We start from the raw sequence: 25,577 nt of genomic DNA on the forward strand, positions 1-25,577 counted from the left end.
ACGTCTGGCCAAATTGACCCCGTGGGTAAAACAAAAATCACTAGAACACGTTCTAAAATCAAATGTTTTTAGACAACAGGAAGCAAATGTGGAGGTGGCTGAAAAGAAGATCTTGAGCTTCGCTTCAAGAGGGACAAGGTTTGATCGCATTAGATACGAGTTTAATCGTGAAGTGCAATCCACCGGAAACTGTTGCGTTGGGGAAAGTGACGCAGGTCGGACGCTTAAACGCTGTTTCGGAAACCAGTGCCACATGCTCGACTCAGGTGAATGCCGACTATCTTGATACACGTTATATCATCCAGTACTGTTCATCTTGACACGATTCAAACCTTTACTTCGGTTTAAAAAAAAATACAAAAATAGTTATTTGTATCTCTGGCTACTTGGTATCTTACATGCACAGTTACCGGTGTATGGCTAGCAAAACTCGCTAGCAGCAATCAGGTTGTGGTAATAGTCTAAAAGGTTTGGTTGTAAATCATGGCTGTTAATATCGGAAACATGCATGTTTTACGTGTGTTTGTTGATGCAGCTTCTCATTTGCAGTTTCCTTTTAATTAGGGTCACTTTACTGTTTGCACGGTTGCTGACTTTCAGATTTAAGGCGAAAGGTTTGTTTCAAATGATGCAGAGTTGAATGCTGCTGTGCCATGGTGGTTAAAAAGAAGACACCCAAAGTCGAGGCTTTAGTTTTGGACGAAGAGAAACTGCACAAGCTTTTAGGTAATGTGGTCGGAACGAAACCATGTTACGCCTTGATGGTTAATGACGGATAATGTTTGAATTCCAAAGGTTCTTCACAATTCATTATGTCACATCATAAAAACTGAACAGTGTACCCTTGCTTCTAGCATCTCTATCTGTGGATGGAGGACAGGATGAAGTCAGGCAGGTCGCCAAGACTTTGCAGTCCTGTCTGGAGCAGCAAGAGCCAGTACAACAGATCCAGCTGGTCAAAAAGGTGATCACAAATAAGCCAATGCACTATTGTCTTTATATAATTTTTGTCATAGAATTATATGGAGTCATGTCGTGTATGCGTTCATTCTACATCAGGCCGGTTCGCTGCTGGAGGCACTCTGCGAAGAGTCCGCTGATGGAGAAATTTTAGGAGCTTGTCTGCAGACATTGGCCTTCGGCTACACTTCCCTGCAGGCCAAGAACCCCATGAGACGTGCCATTTCCAGGTGCACAATAACGTTCATATATTCTTGAATGAGTTTCTTTAAAAAGACAATCAAGACACAGAGTTAGGAACTAGGGCCCAACCAATATGCATGTTTATAGGCTGGTGCCGATTTAGATATTTGGCAGAGTAAAATCCCAATACCCGTTGAAATGGCTGATTAATTAACAAATTAATTGTCCTTTAGTATTTAACTTTACAGCAGAGGACAAAATTGGCTGAATTTTGCAGTTAAAAAAAGGTGTTTAAAAATGTTTGTGATTATCTTATGTTGTAATGTGTTAATGTGCAAACAAATCTGACAATTTGAAACTGTTAATATTGGCCGATGAAGTTAATCGGCCGGGTCCTCGTATTAAGTCATGCTTTACACTGTGTTCCAAATTATTATGCAAATGATATTATTCTCTGATTTTCCTAAATCGTTTGTTCAAATGACTGTTGGCATAATTGGCAAGTCATCAACGGTCATAATGTAATTCCACTGTTTTTGAACAAATCTCCCAATGATAGCAGTATTTTTTTGAAAAATAAAAAACTGATAAAGCACTTTCAATTTATTACTCACAACAGAGTTTCAAAAATTTGACGAGTTTTAAAGAACTGCAAATAGTCATTTATTGAATTTGCAGCATTAGTATTTCCAGAAATCAAAAGCTAGTTCAATCAAAAACATAAATCAAGTTACATTTTCACATAGGACTTCTTATTTGATAGCAGATTGCAATACTTACATCCATAAAACTTGTGACTTTTTGGACAGTTTCTGTTTGTATTTCTTTGAGATGATGCATTGTCACACTTGAAGATGATTTTGTTAGTTAAAGCACCATTCTTCTTTCAATGCCATGGAAGAAAGTAGTCAGTCAGAAATTCCACATACTTTTCAGATGTTTTTGTTTGAAATATAGCTTTTGATTTCAGTAAATAGACCTCTTAAAGCTGCAAATTCAATACATGACCTTTTTCACTTCTTTAAACCTTTCAAATGTCTTGAAAGTCTATGCGTAATAATTTGCAAAAGTGCTTTTGAAGTTTTTTTTAAATTTTTCAAACAAATACTGTAATCATTGGGAGGTTTGTTCAAAAACATTTCTGACGGTTGATGACTTGAAAAGTATGCCGACGGTCATTTTATCAATTATTTTGGAAAATCAGAGAAAAAATATCATTTACATAATAATTTGAAATGCAGTGTATGTCCATCCATCCATTTTCTGTACCGCTTTATCCTCACAAGGGTCACGGGCGTGCTTGAGCCTATCCCAGCTATCTTCGGGCTAGTGGCGGGGTTCACTCTGAACTGGTCGTAATAAAGTTAGGAAAATCTGGGTCTCATTTTAATCCCGAAGAAGAATATCCTTTACTGTCATGACATAAATTCATACACAGGTGCATATTCTAGAAATTGTACGTTTTGGTTTTAAGCCATCACAATAGTGAACACAGCAAACACATTGCTACTGGCATACTGTATAGAATAGGGGGCTAGTTTCGATCCTGGGGAGCAGTTAATAATTAGATTAATAAAAATGAAGTCCTCTTAATGTCTGATTTGATTCCATATAATTAGGTTTGATATTCCACCTAAACTATTAACTCGAGCATCTTATTGCCAGTATGAACTAAGATTTTTGTATTTGCATTGCATTTTTTTTGTTAACATTATGCAACATGTTTGTCTGTGCTCACCTTTTTAGTGTTCTGAATTCAGTACCAACCTGGCTTCAGGAACGAACCACAGCTTGTCTGTCCATGTGCCTGTCAGACTGTTTGTCTGATCCATCTCCAGACCAATACTCACATGTTGTGAACACCATTGCTGGCTGCATGGAGGGCTTCGCTCTGGGTAAGTACACAAGCCCTTGGGCTGCCTCTTGATTGGTTATCATATACAGTATTCCACTCTGACCACTAACTGCACTATTTTCAGGCGAGAGATGCATCAATCAACTCCTTCCAGAAGGTTTGTTTTTGGAGTTCTGTATGAATCATTTATTTTGAGCAAGATCCTCCACTGACGCCATTGTCTTCTATCTAGTTTTGCAGTTTCTCCACAAGGGATTAAGCGACTATCTGAATCAAAACAAGTATGCATATACAGACAGTACTGTAGTTCTGTGTGTCACTTTAATAGCAGCTCTCATAAACTGTCTATTTCGCCCTCTGCTGTTTATAAAGTAGTGTCGCAGGTGGTCACATTGCTCAAGCCCAGCTGATGCATTCCTGTCTGGCGGCAGTGAAAACATCAATGCTGGTCATCCAGCGATGCCAAGGTTCTATTAGTTCTGCCCTTAGGATCCACCAGACACTGAAGGACACACTTAGCAGCCTGCTGGACTGCTACATACGTATTATTATTGATGGTAAGAAACTGCAGTGCTAACGTAGAAATCAAATCGGCTCATTTAAAGGAGTTATCCTTGAATCTCAATTCTTAACCTTACCAAGATATTATATTGTCTCTATTATAACATTGTAACTTTGTGGGAATATTTGCGGAAGGGACTTATTTTTTCCCCCATTTTTACACCCTTCCAAGACAGCAATGTAAAACATGTTTTTGTCAAGGGCTACATCTGATGTTATAGTGTCCCTCATTCATTTGTGAAACCAGATGGATGTATAATTGAATCATTCATTATTATTACAATTTTACCAGCAACTGATTACCTTTTACACAATTCTAGTTTTTAAATAGTAAGTCAACGAAAAGCAACTACAAGCAGTTATTCAATTATATCACTATATTGTTTTTTTAAACAGTTTTGTACCAAAAACATTTGCTAGTATTCTCTCGTTGCATAAAATAACAAATTTCCAAATTTTCCATGATTTTGAATACATTGTCATACTTAAATATTTAAATAAATAAATATTTAAATATTTAAATAAATACGAAACTGATATTAATGCATACAAAGCTAAAACAATACATGACAAATGTTTAAAATTATTGACATGCATTTTTCTATGTCTGTCTGTCCTCTATTGAACCCAGAGGAGTTTTTGCAAGCAGTTCAGAGTACATCCGGTATGGCCGTAGTCTTATTAATCAGATCTGTGATGGGTTCTGGAGATGAAGTTGCATCTGTGGTAAGTTTAAAGTGCTAATTTACCAATATTAATTAATCTGATCATCTACGGCAACACAAACGTTAAACTACTTTAAAAAATTCATTGGGCAATACTCTTTGAAATTGAATACTGTAAATAAGTGGAACTGCACAAAAAATAATTCACAGTAAAATTTCTTTTTGTTCTTCAGTGACTCCAATATATGTCAACCAATGAAATGTTAACTAATTGAATATGTAATTGGGGTTATGTTATGTCAAAGATCATTAAGATATTTTTCAGTAAAACAATCACATTGTACATTGTTATCCTGTGCCATTACAGGTGTGCAGTTTGCTCCGTAGCTCAGTGTACGGCTTGGACTCGGCGCCCGTGTGGATTAAGCAAAAGTGTGAGCGCTTGTGTACAAGTGCTTGTCCGCCAGGTGTCTCTATGTGTTTGTGTCATGGGGCGCTTGTCATGCTGAGTTGGAAGGGCTCCCCCCCTGGCCCACACTGGGAAACAGTGCTCCTGTTGGTCCCAAACACACTGCTGGATCTAGATGTCAGGTTGGTGGTTTTAAAAAAGCAACACTGTTGTCACTATTACAGAAGGATAAAAGTCTGTGAACAAGGTTTACAAACATACAGAAAAAGTTAGGGATATGTGGCAATGTACTACAACCTTTACATGTGAATGAAATTTTGCCTTCTCAAGGTTTTTAAATGCACATTTCAAATTGTTCAGTCTTCGAGTACTACTTTAAGTACTTTTTTTTTTTTTTTTTTTTTTTTTTTTTAAAGAAACAGTTTTTCTCCTCCAAGAGTGTCCACTTCCATGACTGTCTGTGACTCTTTCAGTCTCTCTGTACCTATGTTGCAACTTACTGGTGACATTCTGTGACTCAAGCTCAGTGGCATGTCCCCTCTGAGAACCTTTGAAGCCTTGCAGTGCCAAAGTACTGTTAAACCATGGTTCGGTGTCAACTTGATCTCATGATGTTAAAATGTGAACAGCATAATGAAGAGGCGTGTGTAAATACCAGTTTTAACTGAACCAGGAAATGCATAGATCATTTTACACGAGACGAAGTGAGTATTGGGATTCACGTTACGGAAACAATGAGTCCAACCCGGGAACAATGAGTCCCTGCAACTTATCATCACAAAATACGGATACAGTAATCCTCCGGTATATCACGGTGCTTCGCGTTCCCGCTATATTGCAGTTTTTTTATTACAGATGTTACTGTATTTTTTATACCGTTTGTACAATATTTTTGTGCTTTCCATTGCTCTTGCCCTCAAAGTTTTTTCGGACGATTTTTTCCAAAACTATCACAACAAACAAATTTATCGTTGTTTTTTTTATGCCACTGATTAATGATAGAGCATAATAATTAAAGTACATCCTTTTTAAGAACAATTTAAATTCTAATTCCAAGAATAACGAACATTGACATTTTCAATGTAGAACAATAAACAAAAGATAAATAAAACACACTCAGGCTCTGTTCATAAAAATTGCACTGAACAAACATTAAGCTGTCATTAATGCCTCAACAGTCAATATACTCTCAATCAAGTTTCCAGTTGTTTAAAGTGCCAAGTAGCAACAGAAATAAGAAGTAGATCTTGGCAACCTATTTTGAGTCAAGATTTGTACAAATTTTCAAAAGTCTGCTACCTTTCTTTAAATGATTTGTCAACATGTTCAATGGCTCTCTTATAATAGTGAGTATGCTACACTGTATATAATGTGAGCAGCCGTGTGCCATATACGCTGACATGTTTGTATTTGCATTATTTGGGCAAAGGGTTCCATAATTGGAAGCTGACGGGAAACGGAAAATGTCCCACCGTGTTATTTATTCCCAGCTGTCCCCACTTTGCACTATCTCTGATTGGTTTAGAGACCATGATGATGAAACCCAGCGTGTGTCTGCTTTCAAGTCGCGGAAATGTTTTTTTGTAGATCAAATGACTGGGCACCTTTACGAATCCTCAGGTTTTTTTTCGCTTCATTCGACTACTTCAACTTCTTAAACACCTAACCTACAATTCCATTACAACATGCTGGCAATTTTTTGACTTGAGTTTGTTGTGGAGCCAATTATACATTACTCGTGCACTCACTGTAGTAGTCTCGCCACGCTGCACTATTTGCTTATCTGTTGTTGACCAATACTGGCCACTCATGCCAGAGTAGCATCTGCTCCATTTGCACACTGATTGAGGAGTATCTGCAACATTTGCACAATCAACATTGTCCCAGATTATCGCACTACTCGCTTGAAGTCTCGGCGCCCTTTGCACAATGGTCATTGCACCGGACTATTGCAATATCAGTCTTTCGAACTGCTCTAAGTGGTAGAGGACTCTGCATCTTTTTGCACAATTGTCAAAAAAAAAAAAAAATGTACCGGCATTACCAGATAACTAGCAACCCTTTATTGCTCAGTGACTGTTTTTTGTCAATGTCTTTATGTCTCAAAAGTGTTCTCTGTCAATTGACTGTCTGTTGTCGTACTCGAGCAGCTCCAACTACCGGAGACAAATTCCTTGTGTGTTTTTTGGACATACTGGGCAACTATAGATGATTCTGATTCAGAAATGATAGCCGCATATGCAACCACATTAGTCGCACTCTGGAGCCCTGTCTCCATCCATCCATTTTCTACACCGCTTATCCTCACTAGGGTCGCGGTTATGCTCAAAGAAAAAAAATAAAATAAAAAAATGCATCCGCCGGATTTCCAGCATCATGTCGGAGTACTAAGCCGTTCTAAGACTCAGATTGATGATACTGTATGCGTGCGTCCCTGTTAATTTTCCCACCTCAGACGGGACGCACATCCACCGAGATCCCTGAAATGTATTGTTTGATTCATGGATCAAACCTTTGTAGTAAATTACACTGTTACGCTCCTTGTTAAATAACAGCAATTCATACAAAAAGCATTGACACATGGAACTGTAGGGTAGATGCATTGAATTAAGAGAGGTTTCTGAATCTGACTTTAAAAGTTTAGAGAAGGTAAAATTAAATAAATATGCAAGGTTGTCGTGCATTTTGGGTTCATCCTAAAATTTCACCTGAAAGTCAAATATCCTTAAGTGTATGCGCAGATAGGAGTACATTGTGATAATATTGCAATATTTTGACAGCAAAAACATGAGTATGATCAGTAGGCTGGGTGATTAATCGAAATTTAATCGTGATTTCGATTTTGGCTTCTCACGATCATAAAAATGTTATAATCGCAGAAAAACGATTAATGTGCCGCGGCACCGGTTGTGTATGCAAGTTCCTGCATTGTTAATGCACTCTGAACGCACTCTTTGTTGCTTGTAGCACGCATGTGAAGCATGTTCTTCTGCCCTCCCTGAGCATGCTTTAAGCTGTTTATTGACACCCCAGTTGGAGTTCACTGTTGAACTAAACGCACAACAAAAATAATTACTCACATATTTACACACAACCGCCATAGAAACACATACATAAAGACAATATATCAATGCTCAAAGGCATATAGTCTTCCTAATCTGTGAAAAATGAGTTTAATAAAGTTTTATTGTGACTTTCTTCCTCGACTCTTTATCTTACTGTAATACGCAGCTCCATGCATGCATCGCACCACACTGCCCCCAAGGGCCCAAGGCGCGTACAGAGGAACAGCGCATACAGCCATGGCTGTGTATAAAAAAAATAAATACATTTAAAAAAAAACACGCTTTTTTCTCCCTGACTGTCTGACATGAAATCAAACTAAAGTTTTCCTGTTTTAGTTTAATTAGGATTACCAACATTATTTCTATTGGTTAAATGCCAGAATATTGGGGGAATTATTTTTTTTAACAAATATACATCATAGAAGCGGCACGGTGGTCCGACTGGTTAGAGCCTCTGCCTCACATTTCTGAGGAACTGGGTTCAATCCCCGGCCCCGCCTGTGTGGAGTTTGCATGTTCTCCCCATGCCTACATGGGCACTCCGGTTTCCTCCCACATCCCAAAAACATGCATGGTAGGTTAATTGACGACTCTAAATTGCCCGTAGGTGTGACTTTGAGAGCGAATGGTTTGTTTGTATGTGCCCTGTGATTGGCTGGCAACCAGTTCAGGGTGTAACCCGCCTCCTGCCCGATGATAGCTGGGATAGGCTCCAGCACGCCCGCGACCCTAGTGGGGAGAAGCGGCTCAGAAAATGGATGGATGGATGGATATATAATAGACAATACAGTCACCCCAGGCAAGCCAATGTTTTTAACCATGGCTGTATTTATTTTTGTTTGTTGTTTTTTAATTTCTATTTTTAAGCTAATATTTTCCCACTTGTTACTAATTTATATTGTGGTTCTATGAAGTTATATTTAGGTTGACTTTTGTTAATTTAATAAATACTAAGTTTTGAAATCAATGAATAATCATGATTTCATTGTCAGTCAAAACAATCGTAATCAATACTTTTTCAATAATCGCCCAGTCCTAATTACCAGAATGCACAATACAACAAATTGTTCCTGCAGTGATAAATATTCTTAGGAAAACATCTTCCACACAAAGTGGGTATTTAGTTTTTACAGTTCAGTGCATAATGTTTGTTCATACTCTGACATTGTACACTATTTATCGAAATATATATTTATCCTGTACAGTTTCCTGTCCCACTCTTGCATAGGGCTCTGTAACATGGACTTAGTATAAAAGTGTCTATTTCATTAAAAAAAAAAGACCTTGGTTTTGTCATACGAGTGTCCAGAAAAAGCCCCTCTGACAGCTACTTCAATTTGAGCCAGTTTTTTTATCTGCTTTGTCCATATTTGGCCAAGACCGCACCCTTTCCGCTGATTTGTTGCCTCCGTGTAGAAGACCAACTTGTGACTCCACACGTGTTTGTTGACAGTGCTGACTTGGAGTGGAGCGGTAGGCGGAGATCTCCGCTAGTGACATAGATGAGCTTGAAATTCGATTGACCTTGATTTCAGGCCTCTCGGCAGAAAAACGTCTGGAATTTTATTTCATGATTTCACATGTTTACTGAGGAACCATATAGCCAATATAACATCCCAAATAGTAAAAAAAAAGCAAAAAAAAACTGGGTTTGGTAAAATGCGGGACCTTTAATATTTTCTTGATCTGCGCATAGTGCCTTTGTGGTGACAAATTCTTCTGTTTCTTTGTGTATTCTTCTATTTGCAGTATAAAAGAGCCTAGTACTGTTATGGTGGTAGTTCGGGTCCTGACGCTGTGGAGCAGTGCTGCCTTGGACTGCCTGCGAGGAAAGAGGCAGCTCTGTTCCCTCAGCCTCCAACAGTCACTCAGTGGAGGGTCTGATTTACACCAACGCCTCCTGGAGTATATCTACTCCCACTGGGAGCATCCCTTAGATGGAGTCCGCCACCAAACATGCTCCCTGTTTCGCAACCTGCTCCTTCTCCATCAACATGCCAAATCCCCCACCTCTGAAGCAAATCCGGACAGTTATGTCATAGAGCTCACACAAAGACTGTTCCAGCTCGAGTGGCACATGCGGGGAAAATATGGAGCTTTAGGCTGCCTTGTGGAACTCTATGGTGCTGGGTACCTGCTTAAGATAGAGCCACAACTTCCTTCATGTCTCCTGGGTCTGATGAGTGACCAGACCTTGGCTCCATATGCCAGTGACCTTCTGGAGAGGCTTTTTATCAGCCATAAAGAACAGCTTGCTGCTGAAGCCTCAACAAAAAAACTGACCTTTGCAGAAGACTGGATGGAGTGTTGGCACCGGACGTGGGTTACACCCCTGCTACAGGTGCTGTGTAGCGCGAGAGTGGACGAGACTATTTATATGCTGGATAATTTCCTGCCAAAATTGCTGCGCTGCAGCCCATCCAGTCTGACATACATGGTGCAGGCATTGCAAGACAGACTTCCCTGCAGCAAAGGTAAAAGCACAAAGACTGTCAACCATAAACATCCAGCCATTCATTTTCGATACAGTTTGTCTTCATTAGGGTCATGGGTGAGTTGGAGCCTTTCGGTACAGTTTGTCTTCATTAGGGTCATGGGTGAGTTGGAGCCTATCGCAGTTGACTTGGGGTGTGAGACAGGGGTCCACAAAGGACTGGCGACCAGCCAGTCAATAGCAGGGCACATGTAGACAATTAACACACTGAGACCTGTGGACAATTAATTCTTTAATGAAGTAGGTAGGTAGGTAGATTTTTCTGATGAGGGTGAAGCTACTGTTTATTATGGAGAAAACCCACGCAGGCACGGGGAGAACATGCAAACTCCACACAGGCGGGGCCGGGGATTGAACCCCGGTCCTCAGAACTGTGAGGCAGACGCTCTAACTCACTCTAACTAAAACTGTTTGTAGCGCTCTGTTACATGTTTTGCCAATGTCCTTGAGTGTTCTTTAGTGTTATTTTTAGTCATATCAGATATATCTTTTTGATGCTCAACAGGTTCAGCTGGCAGCAGGGGTGCACTTGGTGCACTAATGACATGCCTGCGGGCAGCCAGGTCTCAAGGTGTGATGCAGACCCCAGCAGAGGGTCTGTGGGGGGAACTGGCTCCTCTCAGCCTGGTTCGACAAGCACTCATACATAAAGATGATCAAGTAATTATCTTAGCATTGTGCCATATCCCTGTTATCTGGTTGTCAATTGGTTAGTTGGTTAATTAGTTAGTCTTTATAACATATATATTTGTGACATATATGCCAGGTGAAGATGGATGCTTTTGGGTTGGTGTGTGAAAGCAACCGCAGTACTGAGGTTTTGACCTTAGAGGAAATGGACCTCATTCACCACTTCTTGCTTCCCAACCTCAACTGCCAGTCACCAAGTGTCAGACAGCAGGCTGTCAGTCTTTTCAAGAAGGTAAGACAAAGCTCACTGTTTTGCCCACGCTGAGCATACTGCACATTTTGTCATTGAAATCTAGGTATTGGTAATTGTGCCCAGTTTGTATGGACCTTTGTCAACCTCTGTTACACAGATGCTTTGCAGAGTAAAAGACAGTACACAGCTGTTGCTAAAGAGACAGAGCCAAGAGAGAGAGCAGGAGCAAAGAGCTAATGACCAACATACTCTATGTCTTTATAAGGTACATTCCAAGCAATACATAGTTTCCCCTTTATCATCAGAAACAATAATAATGTGTATGTGTGTGTGTGTGATAGGAATTCCTCCACGAGCTATGTACAAAGTTGTTCGATGTTTTGCTTCCCGGAGCTTCGTTCTCTAAATGCCTCATGTCCCTCCACTTGCTTGGTCTACTGGCTGAACTCTTCACTTTTGGTACTGGTTTGTGCACACTCCTCAGCAGCACCAACACTGACATTTTACATATTTTTGATGGGAAAACAAGTAAAACATAATGCTTTTAAAAAGAAAAAGAAAAAGCTGTTTAAAGCTGTTGGTATGGAAACAGGATGAGTATTCTGATAGTTTTCTGCTATTGTCTTGTCCTCAGGGCCTGATGGGTTTGGGCTTGGTGAAGTTGTGACCTCTACTTATGCTCAGAATGTCCTCAACTGTGTGGCAAGCAACTTCCTGGAAGTCAAACTACTGGCTACAAAGTTGCTACAGAAACTTCCTCTGTCAACAGTGGAACTAGAGGTTAAGAGGCCCTGTACAGTTTTCCGAATTGGTCTACGTAATCTATATTTATCTTTCTTACTGACGTTAGGATGAGGATTATCCACGTAATTACCTTATATATAATACTGTATGAAACAGTGAAGTCAATTTTTTTTTAAATTAATCATTCATGTTTTTTAGTTTACCAGTTTGCGGTTGTTGTTAGCTCATAATGAAGTAGCTGAATAAAAACAAACAATGTCTTATTAATCTCTATTGGATTAGGAACCAGGCGTGATGTGTGGTATACTTCACGCTGCGCTGGATCTGACCACCAGCACCAATCCTTTTGACAGTGTAACAGCTGCCCACCTGCTCAACCTGCTACTCCACCAGCCTAGTTTGAGTCAGGCACTACTACACCGTGCCCAGCAGCAGGGACTTGACTTCCAGCCTCCTTCCTCATCGCCACAGGCACCTGATGTTCAGGAGCTTAATACGTTATCTGGTAAAATGGTGTTCCGGAGCACAAGAGTGATCTAATTTAATCTGCAATAGACGGTGATCATGATATTGCATGCACTATATTGTCTCTCTCCAGTGATTCAGTTCTTGCTGTGCTGTCTGGAGATAGAGGTCTCCAAAGCGGAGCGTTGTCTCTTGCAGGCTGCCGCTTCCTATCCTCTCTATGGCCGAGCCCATTGCATCACTGCAGTCCTTCAGAATCTCAACACAGAGTGAGAGCAATAACTGCATTTGCATCCTTAAATCTACGTATGTCTCTTTTTTTGAAATCAAGTCATGTATTGCCGTTAATAATGCTCACTGGAATTGTGTGGTGCATGTAGGTGTTTGTGTCACACAGAGGAGTGGAGGCGACTGGTGTCGGAGGTCATCGCCATGTGTTACAGATTGTCAGATGTGGTCTCTCCTGTTGTCCAGAGCGCCGCTCCTGAGGGGCTCATCCCCATGGACGTTGGCACAGGTAATTTCTGTTTGAAGTGTGACGGATTACAACTTGGCTGAAGCATGTGCCCATGTTTTCTGATAGTGTAAGTAAAGCAAATTTTATATAGCGCATTTCATACACAGGTACCGTAATTTCTCGCGTATAATGCAAATTCTTTTAACCCCCAAAACTGTCAAAAGTCAATAGTGCGCATTATACATGGGTATAGGGGGAAATGAAAAAGACTTTCGGGGGGGGGGGGGGGGGGGGTGCTTGTCAACCACAGCAAACGGAGTGCGAGTATTGTTGAAGTTCTTAACTGATGATTTCAAACAAACTCTTGTTTAAAATTACATAGACTTTGTCTGTAGAGGTCATAGTCAATTTGGAGTTTAGTTTTTCTCCACTTACGTTCTGATTTTCTCCCCTTTGATTTCGAGGTCTTTACCATCATTTTGCGCCTTCACGGTGTTCTCGGTCACCTCAAGATTGTCTTAGTTTTAATAGGAGCGACAGCATTCATGACATTTGAGATTATCCAGTTGAAATGATCCAAAAGTTCATCAACTGTCTCAGCATTCACAGTTTGTGGCACAGCTATAGACTCCATAAACTTTGTGGCAGTACTCTCATTTATGTACCTTTTTCTTAATAGACGTAGAGGTTTTCTGAACTTTTGGGAGAATCTGTAATTCAAAGAATACACAAAGCTCTAAGATGTGACCTTGAATGTGGATTGGACTCTTAATATGTTGAGAGAGGTCTAACGTGTCCAGTGTAGCAGAGTTCTTTCGATTTTTATTTATTTTTTTATTTTATTTGTTTTCTATGTTATTGTCAACACGAATGTTAAAGTCTCCCGTTATGACAAAATAGTTGTAGTCAGTTCAAATAACTGACAGCAGTTCTGAAAAATCCTCCTTAAATTTTCCATTGTATCTTGGAGTTCTATAAATTATTAAAACAATAACCTTTGGGTCACTTTTAACAAAAAAAAAACAATTATTCAAAAGAGCTCAAATCACCCAGTATAATTTCTTTACACTGAAATGATGACTTAAAAATAACAGCAATACCACCGCCTTTTTTCCCCTATTCGACACATGGTAATAAAATTTTAATTTGCTGGTGTTGCCTCATTTAAAATTATATTACAGCTACTTTCTGTTTACCATGTTTCATTTAGGAGCAAAAAGTCTAGAGCATAGGTTGTAATGATGTAATTAATCAACATAGATTTATTACCCAGTGACCTGATATTGAAAAGAGCTAGTCTCGGAGAGATAACTGGAGACAATAATTTGATAGATTCACATTTTCTCCTCACTAAGTTTGTAGTTCTACTATTTCGTGCCATATTTCTTTGACCAACTTTCTGTCCCTTGTAATTACAGGAATGAAAAATGAATTGAAAATGAAAAGACCCCGCACATATCAGTCAGATTTGGAGATAAGATTTTTCATGGGTGAAGGAGGGGCCCTTCGCATCTTAGTGGATGTTGGTTTCAGACGAGGGGGGATGGGAGGAAGATCTTGGCGTGGTGTGCGTTGGATTCCAATATTGACAATAGCCTTCATCCTGTCCGTCACATCTAACAGGGCATTTAGGCTACTAGAGAGTGAGTTTTGCCTTGGGCTTTGCTCCAATGGGGCACTGAGTGGTGTGGGAGATTCCAAGTGCTGCCTCATCTCATTCCTCATTCGTTCCTCCGATTGTTTGGGTGACGCTGGTGACTCCACCTGCGCATCGTGTCGCCTTATCGCTTGTTCCTCCGTTTGTCTGGGAACAACTGGAGACTCCTGTGATTTTTGTCCTTCAGCCACGTCAACAAGGCCAATGTTTTCTTTTCGGGCCGCTGAATGACATACACAGTAAAAAACGTTGGCAGCCAATAACTTAGCTACAGCTAACACGGCTAAATACGATGCTGAGCCACGGAGGCGAACGTGACTAAATACGATGTCGAGCTGCGGAGATGAACATGTGCATCACGTCCGTTGTCAACGCAGTATAAGTCACTAATGCGTCCCTGCTCATTTTTTTGTCTCAGACACGAGATGCACACCAAACAAGGTCCCTATATAATAGAATAAAAATGAATCAAAATGATTTTTGCTATAGAAATGTTGGCCTTCTGAAACGTATGAAAATTCATATACAGTCCGTACAGCACCTACATACTTTAAGGGGAGTTTGCAGTTTTAAAACTGAAATCAAGATTTGAATGTAGCCTCTCTTCACTATAAATGTTTTGGTTTTGTGGCACTGTTTTCATTTCCATTGGTGTTAATGGTCAATCATTTTGTAGAAGCATGTACGTAAGCACATAAAAATGTTTCATCAGGTTGGAATTGCTCGACTGACGTGGAGAAGCACTTTTGTTCATGGCATATTGTGCATTTGACATAAACGTTCTTATACTTCTAGTTAAAAATAAGATTCTTTACCTGTAGATTTCATGGGATTGCCATTCTTGTTGTTTATCATTTCCTCAATCCTCACAACTCACGACTTGTTGACTCGTGTGTGCATCTATGCGTTCTTTCATTTGTGTCAACAACACCTGCCAACTCGACCTGATTAGCTTAAAATGAAATTTGACTCTACCTTAGCTAATATCATCACTTTCGTGGTTGTCTCGTAACCCCTCACGAATAACAAATGTTTAAAAAAAAAAAATGCCTCCATTTAGAAGATGGCGCCTACCATTGTGGTCGCCTCGGTAACGCGCTCTCTAGTATTGTTTTTGTGTTTTTCGTCCGTCTTTGGAGACCTTACACGACTCACTTACACAAGGGGAGACCTGCTAACCATCAAGGAGGCTACTCTGGACTTTCTGTCACCACCTTTCGCAAATCCGCTCAGTTTTTCCCCGAGTTACTGACCGGAGCGGCGTCCGTGGTTTTCGGCGCAAGGAGACGGAAGCGGCGCCACAGAGGGAAACGGGCCGGCATTCACGTGAAACTCCGCAAGAGAGGACACAGATTGGGGTTCCACCTCGCGAATGTACGCTCCCTTCCCAACAAAATGGACGAGCTTCATCTTCTGTTAAAGACCAGTAAAGACTTCGGACGTTCCGCGGCCATGTGCTTCACGGAGACCTGGCTTTGCGACGCTGTACCAGATGGCGCCATCATGCTTCCCGGCTTTCACATTCATCAAGCGGACCGCGACATGGAATCATCGGGGAAAACAAAGGGCGGCGGGATATGCCTCTATATCAACGAAAAATGGTGTACGGACGTCATGGAGCTCAGCACACACTGCAGCCCGCATTTGGGGTCGCTATTTTTAAACTGTAAACCATTCTACTCGCCACGTGAGTTCGCATCGTACATACTGGCTGGAGTCTACATACCGCCTCAAGCTAACACGAACGCCGCACTGCTAACGCTCGCCGAACAAGTCAACGAAATTGGAAAAAAAACACCCGGACTCACCCGTCATTATTCTCGGGGACTTTAACAAAGCTAAACTCAACTACGAACTCCCTAAATACAAGCAGCACATCGACTGTCCTACCAGGGAAAATAATACTTCAGACCACTGCTACACTACGGTAAAAAACGCATACCGTGCTATACCTCGTGCAGCCCTGGGCTCGTCTGATCACTGCTTAATTCACTTAATACCGACGTACAGGCAAGAACTTAAATGCGCGAAGCCTACAGTGAAAACAGTGAAAAAGTGGACCAATAAAGCAAAGATGGAACTTCAAAGCTGTTTAGATTGCACAGACTGTCTTTGAAAATTCAGCTGGCAGCCTGGATGAATATACGGACACTGTCACATCCTATATCAGTTTCTGTGAAGAGGTTTGTGTACCAAGAAAATCATTTCGCACATTCAACAACAACAAGCCGTGGTTCACTGCTAAACTTAAGCAGCTTCGCCAAGCTAAGGAGGACGCATATCAGAGAGGGGACAGGGCCCTGTATAATCGAGCTAGAAACCAGCTGACTAAAGAAATTAACATTGCAAAGAGGATCTATGCAGCAAAGTTGGAAAATAAGTTTAGCGCAAACGACTCTAAATCAGTCTGGCATGCGTTCCAATCGCTGACTAATTACAAGCGACGATCCCCCCAAGCTGAGAACAATAGCACACTAGCCAACGACTTGAATACCTTCTACTGCAGATTCGAAAAGGACATTTTCACACCACACACCCACCCGGCCGCACCCGCGACCACAATCACACCTCTGACCTCTGCGTTAACCATCCATGAACAGGATGTGAGACGCATCTTCAAACAACAAAAGATTAACAAAGCGGCAGGCCCGGACCATGTGTCCCCATCCTGCCTCAAAGTCTGCGCGGACCAGCTCGCTCCAGTCTTCACTCAGATCTTCAATAGATCTCTGGAAATGTGCGAAGTTCCATCCTGTTTCAAACGCTCCACCATCATTCCAGTCCCCAAGAAACCTGCAATCTCGGGTCTGAATGACTACAGGCCTGTCGCTTTGACATCTGTGGTCATGAATTCCTTTGAACGTCTCGTGCTGGACCACCTCAAGAGTGTCACAGGTCCCCTGCTGGACCCCCTGCAGTTTGCCTACCAAGCGAACAGATCTGCGGATGATGCAATCAACATGGGACTGCACTTCATCCTAGAACACCTCGACAGTGCAGGGACCTACGCGAGGATCCTGTTCGTGGACTTCAGCTCAGCGTTCAACACCATCATCCCTGAACTCCTTTCTTCCAAGCTTCTCCAGCTCAGCGTCTCACCTGCCATCTGCCAGTGGATTTACAGCTTTCTGACGGGCAGGACACAGCAGGTCAGGCTGGGGGAGGCCACCTCATCCACACGCAGCATCAGCACTGGGGCGCCCCAAGGTTGTGTCCTCTCTCTGCTGCTCTTCTCTCTCTACAAGAACGACTGCACCTCAGCGAACCCGACTGTCAAACTCCTGAAGTTTGCAGATGACACACCTGTCATCGGCCTCATCAAGGACGGTGACGAGTCTGGATATCGACAGGAAGCGGAGCGGCTGGAGCTGTGGTGCGGCCGACACAACCTGGAGCTGAACACGCTCAAGACTGTAGAGATGATCGTAGACTTCAGGAGGCCTCCTTCGCCACAGCTGCCCCTCACGTTGTCCAGCTGCCTTGTGTCAACCGTCGAGACCTTCAAGTTCCTGGGAATTACAATCTCTCAGGACCTGAAGTGGGCGACCAACATCAACTCCGTCCTCAAAAAGGCCCAGCAGAGGATGTACTTCCTTCGGCTTCTGAGAAAGCACGGCCTGCCACTGGAGCTGCTGAGACAGTTCTACACAGCGGTCATCGAATCAGTCCTGCGTTCTTCCATCACAGTCTGGTTTGGTGCTGCTACAAAAAAGGACAAACTCCGACTGCAACGGACAATCAAAACTGCTGAAAGGTTTGTCGGTACCCCCCTACCAACCCTTGAGGACTTGCACGCTGCCAGAACTAAGACAAGGGCGTGCAAAATCCTCTCGGACCCTCCGCACCCCGGTCACCAGCTCTTCCAGCTCCTTCCCTCAGGTAGGCGCTACCGATCAATGCAAACTAGAACTAGTAGACATTCCAACAGATTCTTCCCTCTTGCAATCAACTTCTTAAACAGCTAACCTATAATTCCATTACAACAAGCTGGCAATTTTTTGACTTGAGTTCATTGTCACATTTCTGTGGGGCCAATTATGTATTACTCGTGCACTCACTGTAGTCGTCTCGCCATGCTGCACTATTTGCATACACTGGCCACTCATGCCAGAGTAGCATCTGCTCCATTTGCACACTGATTGAGGAGTATCTGTAACATTTGCACAACCAACATTGTCCCAGATTATCACACTACTCGTCACTTTAAACTGCATACACTCCTTGAAGTCTCAGCGCCCTTTGCACAATGGTCATTGCACCAAACTATTGCAATATTAGTCATTCGAACTGCTCTAAATGCTAGAGGACTCTGCATCTTTTTGCACAATTGTTTTTTGTCAATGTCTTTGTCTCCAAAGTGTTCTGTAAATTGACTGTCTGTTGTACTAGAGCGGCTCCAACTACCGGAGACAAATTCCTTGTGTGTTTTGGACATACTTGGCAAATAAAGATGATTCTGAAATCTCGCTGGTCTGATGAAAAAGTGCTTCAATGATCCAATAACTAAAGTAACACATCGTTATTTGGAAGTAAAGCTAAGTGTTTCATCATTGAAAACATTTTACCGGTTTGCGTTTTCTGAAGCTGTTAGTTATGCCATTTATTTGTAACGCCATTACTCCCATCACTGGTTATGTCTTTATAACAGACACATCATCAGGACTGCAAAGGATCATGCAGGAAATTCAGCCAAGGGACACCAATGATTTCTTTACCAGTGCCAGAGAGCTGGATACACATGATGGAAAGGGTCAGGAAGAAACCCAGACCACACACATGGTGTCACCACACACCGGTGAGTTACACACATGACGAGAACACCCTCACTACTTTTAACATCAAACCAAACATGCAGAGTTGTCACCTTAGATGTACTGTAGTTAGTACTTAACTGAGTATACCAGCAGTGTTCTAGACCAGAGTTGTCCAACAAGCATTTAATAAGCTGCATGCGGATGTTTTGCTGCCCTAGTGCAGCTCGCGCCTCACCTGTTATGCCTGGATCAGACTGCAGGATTTTAGCACAGCAATTTCCCAGCTCGGGCCTTCTTGTAGTGTGACATAATCCATGACCAATGATTTGGCCCTACGACACCAAAATGAAAAATCTAGCATGTTTGATTTATTTAAAAACATTTTAAAAAATTTTTTTGTGTATATCTTCCGTGTAGCACGACATATCAATGACAGCAGCGACCAGTAGGATTGCGTATTGTGACTGGCCCATCGCCTCCCATATTTGGTCACCGTTGTCAACTTTTATTCACCCGCACAAACCAATGTTTAAGCTTTAGAGAATGAGTTGACAGAACAACGGCATGTTTACGTTAGGCTTTACACGATCAGGATTTTTGGGGCCGATCAACAAGTTTAAAAAAACGATAACTGATATCCGATCACAAGAAGGAGCAATGTGTCTATTTACATGACTTGTTAATTTATTGTATACAGTGGTCCCCCGCTATATCGCAGTTCACCTTTCGCGGCCTCGCTATATCACAGATTTTTTTACAGTGCAATTTTGCATGCGGTTTTTTACAGCGTACTAACTCGCATTGTGTCCTAATTGACTTCACGTATTCTTTACAGTGCAATTCTGAATGTTGTATTTTATAGCGTACAAACCCGTATTGTATTCTGCATCCTGATTGGGATTGCAGTTTTAGTAATTGTTTTGATAGGACTCTTGAACGTCAGGTTGACATCAGTACACCAAGGTTTCGGACTTTAGTCTTTGGTTTTTAAAGACAGTGACTCCAGGTATTTACTAACAGCAATTCTCTTTTCTTTATTGCCAAAAACTATTATCTCCATTTTGTTGTGGTTTAATTGAAGAAAATTTTGACTCATCCAGTTATTTGTTTTAGACACCTCGATTGAACTGTAGTCATCTGGAGACACTGCTACATATAACTGTGTGTCATCTGCATAGCTATGATAGTCAAAATTAAACTTCTGAAGAATTTGATCTAAGGGTGGCATATACAGGGTGAAAAGGAGCGGCCCAATCACTGAACCTTGAGGGACCCCATAGGTCATTGCCATTAGATGAGGTTGAACACTTCCAGTGGTTACAAGATGACCCCTTTCCTCCAAGTAGGACCTGAACATTAAAGTACTGTTCCATTTAGTCCTACCCACGTTCCCAACCTGTTCAGCAGTATATTATGATCTACCGTATCAAAAGCTGCACTGAGATCCAAGCTGTGGTCAGTGAAGCTTAGGATGATGCCCGGCTGCTTCCAGGTGATCCAGAGGGAGTTTACTCATCTGACGATTCCGGATCCCATTTACTCAAATCCTGGTCGGCAGACGATCAGCTGGTAAGCGGCCGAGAGCATCTCCCCATATGGCCCGGCATTTTCGGCGGTAGCTTTGCAGAGCCTCATCCTTTATTCCCCCGTATGATCTAAAGCAGTGTTCCCAACCTGTTTTGCACCGCGGACCGGTTTAGAATAGGCATTTTTTCCTCACGGACCGGCTGTCAAGGTGTGGCACATATATAATATACAGCAATAATAAATGAACACAACCGACTTAAAACTGAATGTTAAATACAATATTTTACCATAATGCAGAATCAGTGTGAGCCCTGGGCTTGTTCCTTATGTCCAGTCTGCTCTGAAATGTTGTCTTTTTTACTGTCACTGCAGAAAAGCCCGCTTCACAAACATTGGATGTTGGAAATTTTTCTTTATAAATTGTAGTCCAGGGTGCTTTCTCTCCACATCTCATGTGGCTAGCTTCCCGCCACATAGTGCGTGAGAGTTACCTGTTGCGATAAACCCGTATTTTAAGTAGGACTCCTGATATTGTCGATTTTCTTTTTCTTTGATGTCATAGGCTCTTCTTTTGGCTTCTCAGTTGTCCTTTTGAAAAGAGGCTCTCCAAAGACGTTTGTTTGTTACTAATTTTCGCTAGCCTGCAGCCTTGTTTTCAGTAACGTTTCACGTGACCGACGTGCAGTGAAGTGTTTCGTTCAAAAGAACAAATCTTTTCAGTGAACATAATGAACTGAATCAGTTTATGAAATGATTCGTTCTTTGAGATTAGCCGCCGCCGTGAGTGAGTTGGCTGGGAGAGGAGACGGAACTGCTGCAGCGTTCTGTGCATTCTTGACGTGTCAAATGAGACGCGCAGTTGTTGCGGCGGCAAAGATCCGGTCAATTTTCAAAATAAAACACATTGACAACCGAAACGCAATACAACGGAAATTGTATAAATTGGTAATTTTCTCTGCGGCCCGGTAACAAATGGATCACGGCCTGGTACCGGTTTGGGGACGACTGATCTAAGGCGTCATTCCTGGCGGTCGCAGGAATATTTTTCTTGCCTTGGTGCAATACATTTCTTGTACCGTAAGTTTTTTTTTTTTTTAGATTTGTTTTAATTTTGTCTTCTCTCTTTTCCGGCATTATGCTTGCTTGCTTCCCATTGTCTCCTCCGCCCCGCCTCCTCCTCCTCCTTCCTCTTCTTCAATCTGGGAAGGACGTTCACCTCAAGGCATTGTTGCTCTTTACAGGGTGCCATACCTTATTCCAGTTATCCAGAGGTTTGATGATCACACACAAATTGCACAAGACCCTCCCCCACCTATGCCCTTTAAAAAACGCCATTGACGTCTTTAGACTGCATGGGCAGGGAATAGCTTGATTCTGAATGACGTCTTTGGGCGACATTGGCAGGGAATTAGTTAAAAATAACTTTCTCAACAATCTTCAGCTATGAAAGGCAGATTTGAGATTGGTTCGTTGATGGTTTCAGCTGCTGAACCGTTTTCTTTACAATTTCTTGGTCAACAGTATCAAATTCTGACATGGTAATCGAGTTTTTCCTGGGTGGCTTCAGATGTAATATAATTTTATTATTTTGCTGATTTGTGTTGGTATTTACCCTATGAATTGTATTTTTCACTAAAATAAGCAAATTCATTGCATTTATCTGCTCTTAGGAGTTCTGGAGCTATCTTATTAGGGGGGGTTGTGAGCTTGTCAACCACAGTGCTCCACTAATGTGTGTGTGTGTGTGTGTGTTCACTATGATGGGTAAAATGCAGAGAACAAATTTCGTGTGCATGCATGCATGTTCATGACAACAAAGGTGATTCTTCTTATTGCTATGTGATGATTAAGTTTTTCTTTTTTAATCTGCAAAAATTTCAACAATTTGTTTTTTTCTGTCAATATGGGGTCCTGTGTGTACATTGACTGGGGGGAAAAAAACAACTTAAATGACTTTAACAAATATAACAGAGTGAGGAATTTAAGGGGGTCTGAATACTGGGACGCAGCGTGGGGCTGATGAGCAAATTATGGCTATTTTCAATTTGGGTTTTTTATGGCTTTGTTTTGGCAGTGGGAAAGTTCTAAAAGTAACGAGCTAATTTTTAAATGTAAGGAGTAGAAAATACAGATATTTGTGTTTAAAACGTAAGAAGTAAAAGAAAATGGTGGTCTTACCATATATAAGGTGTTGACCGTAAAGGCAGCATTTGTCAGTAGATTCCACTTGTTGAGCTTAATTGCTACTTACCTTTCGATAAGATTCAGGTTTCTTTGGTATACAGTAAAAGCTCTTCAGATCAATCTTAAAGTTTGGTCTTTCACGATTACACTGTCAGACTACTGCAATAAAATCTTGTATTCCGATACCACCACATCCCGATTTTTACGATCACTGGGCTTTAACTCAAATGCGCCCGGATACACTCGTTACCACAGCCACAACAGCAACAATCGATCGCGTCGTGTGTATTATAAGAACAAAATGGGGAAAAACGTGTGTTGGTGGTCACCGGTGCTCGGAGAGGACTTTAATTCAAGGATTGCTAGAGGTGTGTTCACGTACTTTTAATACGATACGGCTCGCAAGCAGGCAACAAAATGCTATGCAGCCTAGCCAGCTAGTGCTAGCACTAACAGTTGTACGTAAACATGCCAGCGTTATGTCGAATCATGGTTTAATGTTTCGGTGTGTGTGTGAAGTAATTTAACTACAAAAAAGTAATTTAATTACCGTAAATTAGCACCCATTATTTCTGTAATGTTGGACTGACCTGACTGATTCAAATACATGACCTGACTAGAGCAGGGATTTCTAGCCTTTATGGAGCTAAAGGCACATATTTTACAATTGAAAAATCTTACGGCACACCAACAAACAAAAATGTCACAAAAACTGGATACATTAATTACTGTATTTACTTCCTGCCATCTAATAGAAGAGCATTAATTTGTTCTCTCTGTCACTATCCCTCACTGGCATAAATAGATGAACAAAGATGCATTATTTATTGTAAATAGAATTTTTTTGAGCACTTTAAGTAAATGAACAAGTCATTTAAATAGACTCATTGTTCCATCTTGTGATCTGATCGGTGATCGGCCCCAAAGGTTCTAATCGTGTAAAGCCTAGTGTTAAGTGTAATCATGACACTGAGAGTTGTTCCTAATGTTTTAAGATTCTCTTAGAGCTGGATGAGATAACCAAAATATTAGAAATAATGTAACTAGATTGTATAGGTTTGCCTAATATTCAGTAAATTACTCTTGCTGTGGTAATTTAATTTGTCGCTTTTGCGACAGGGTGAGGCGGTTTATGCTCGTCAAGTTGGCTTGGCCTAAACAACCACTATTCCATATTTTTGAGTGTCATATGACTCATTTATTGTTGCTTCTTGCTGCAATTTTAGTGATGTCCTGATGAGGGCAGTGGTTGTCCTTTTTTGTTGTACCCGCACTTTCTGTATCTTGGAAAAGTGATGGAACTTCCCTTTTCCTTTTGGTTGTGTTTGTGCACATGCATGTGTGTGGGCATGCACCAGGTGGTGAGGGCCACAGGGTGACAGCCCAGATGGTGCTGGTGTGTTGCTGGCGGAGCATGAAGGAAGCGGCTATGCTGCTGGGGCAGCTGTGTCAGAGCCTGCCACTGCACTACACCAATGACAACACACACCCACATCCTGGGCTCATCACAGAGGAACAGGTAAGATCTGGAATGTACACCTTCACACATCCCTGACTGGTATTTTTTCTTCTGCCATCACCCCATGTTACATTTGACTAGAAATGTGTATACATTTAATAATTAAAGTCCATCATTCCAACAACTGACTGCATAGAACTTCGAGTATTGCTCGTTAATTAGAAGAGTCAAGATAGCAAATAACCAAATTATCGCATGTCAGTAAAGTGCTTCCCCCCCCCCCCCCCAATTGTTTCTGAACTCTCAACTAAATTTCTTGACCACTTAAAAAACAAACAACCGCAACTGAAACAAAATGTTTTACCTAATAAAGATTGAACAGAAAACACATTTTCAGGTAATAATAATAATAATGATAATGATACAAAAATATCAGCTACAACTAAGTAATTCCCTAACTACATAAAAACATAAATGCATACACACAAACTTTTTTTGTAATTAAATTTACTTTAACTCCTGCAGCACCTCCTTTGTGTCTTATAACAAACTGTCACAGTCCTTATGTTGGCCGCCTGCTGTACCACCGGCAGCCTGTCTCAAAATGTATGCAGTTTCGGTCAGACTTCCTGAGGAGGGAAAAGAGCTTCCTTCACAATGGTAACAACATCGGTTAAAAAAAAAAAATCAGACTGTCAATGCACAGCCCCAAGTAAGCATACCTTTAACTTAAATTACTTTTTGTTAATTGTGCTTGTAACTTTAGTCTTAAGGTTCCAAATATCTAAGGCTGGTTTTCAAAGTTGGAAACCGATGTGACTTGATAACAAAAATATGTGACTCTAACCAGCCCTGACATCCATTGTGGACATATAATAGCAAGTCTAGACTTTGCTTGTGCTTTCCCCAAAACCACTGCGGGTGCCTCCAAGGAGGGATCTGTTCTGCTCTGTTATAAATACATTTCAAGTCTATTTTTTGACAGATGCTGTGATGCTGTGTCGTCTTGCACAGAGCAAATCAAGTGAGACAGGAAATCTAACACAAAACTTCAAAGAATACATTGAAACAGTAATAGGCTAGATCATCTGACCACTGTATGAGTCTGAACTATGAATGTGCGTTGTGCAAATACTGAACAGATATAAATGTCATTCATCACTTAAAAATAATAATGATCTTGCCAATAAAGAATTCTTCAATTGGCTGTATTTAAAAGAGAGATTGCTCCATATGAGTTTAAAATGCTTCCCTA

The 25,577-nt window shown here is 41.2% G+C and overlaps 1 protein-coding gene across 8 annotated transcripts in view; it reads left to right on the plus strand.

Moving 5' to 3' along the window:
• Positions 1-148: 148 nt before the first annotated feature.
• The window catches only part of thada (THADA armadillo repeat containing), a 154,641-nt gene continuing 129,212 nt past the window's right edge, over positions 149-25,577 (plus strand). For 4 of the 8 annotated variants that reach the window (XR_009790926.1, XR_009790928.1, XR_009790927.1 and 1 more), the window contains exons 1-21: positions 149-266; positions 601-726; positions 855-964; positions 1,060-1,190; positions 2,890-3,038; positions 3,123-3,155; positions 3,231-3,279; positions 3,371-3,555; positions 4,191-4,285; positions 4,592-4,815; positions 9,448-10,172; positions 10,698-10,852; positions 10,959-11,114; positions 11,233-11,340; positions 11,417-11,534; positions 11,710-11,855; positions 12,102-12,324; positions 12,418-12,553; positions 12,665-12,801; positions 19,047-19,193; positions 24,222-24,382. Coding sequence is in view for 5 of the 8 variants with exons in the window: in XM_061790837.1 (XP_061646821.1) it covers positions 654-726; positions 855-964; positions 1,060-1,190; positions 2,890-3,038; positions 3,123-3,155; positions 3,231-3,279; positions 3,371-3,555; positions 4,191-4,285; positions 4,592-4,815; positions 9,448-10,172; positions 10,698-10,852; positions 10,959-11,114; positions 11,233-11,340; positions 11,417-11,534; positions 11,710-11,855; positions 12,102-12,324; positions 12,418-12,553; positions 12,665-12,801; positions 19,047-19,193; positions 24,222-24,382 (3,261 nt within the window). In the remaining 3 variants the exon portion in view is untranslated. The remainder of the gene's footprint in view (positions 267-600; positions 727-854; positions 965-1,059; positions 1,191-2,889; positions 3,039-3,122; positions 3,156-3,230; positions 3,280-3,370; positions 3,556-4,190; positions 4,286-4,591; positions 4,816-9,447; positions 10,173-10,697; positions 10,853-10,958; positions 11,115-11,232; positions 11,341-11,416; positions 11,535-11,709; positions 11,856-12,101; positions 12,325-12,417; positions 12,554-12,664; positions 12,802-19,046; positions 19,194-24,221; positions 24,383-25,577) is intronic. The other 4 variants (XM_061790832.1, XM_061790835.1, XM_061790834.1 and 1 more) reach the window with 3 other exon arrangements.

Source organism: Phyllopteryx taeniolatus, chromosome 11, assembly GCF_024500385.1.
Source record: "Phyllopteryx taeniolatus isolate TA_2022b chromosome 11, UOR_Ptae_1.2, whole genome shotgun sequence".
NCBI lineage: Eukaryota > Metazoa > Chordata > Actinopteri > Syngnathiformes > Syngnathidae > Phyllopteryx > Phyllopteryx taeniolatus.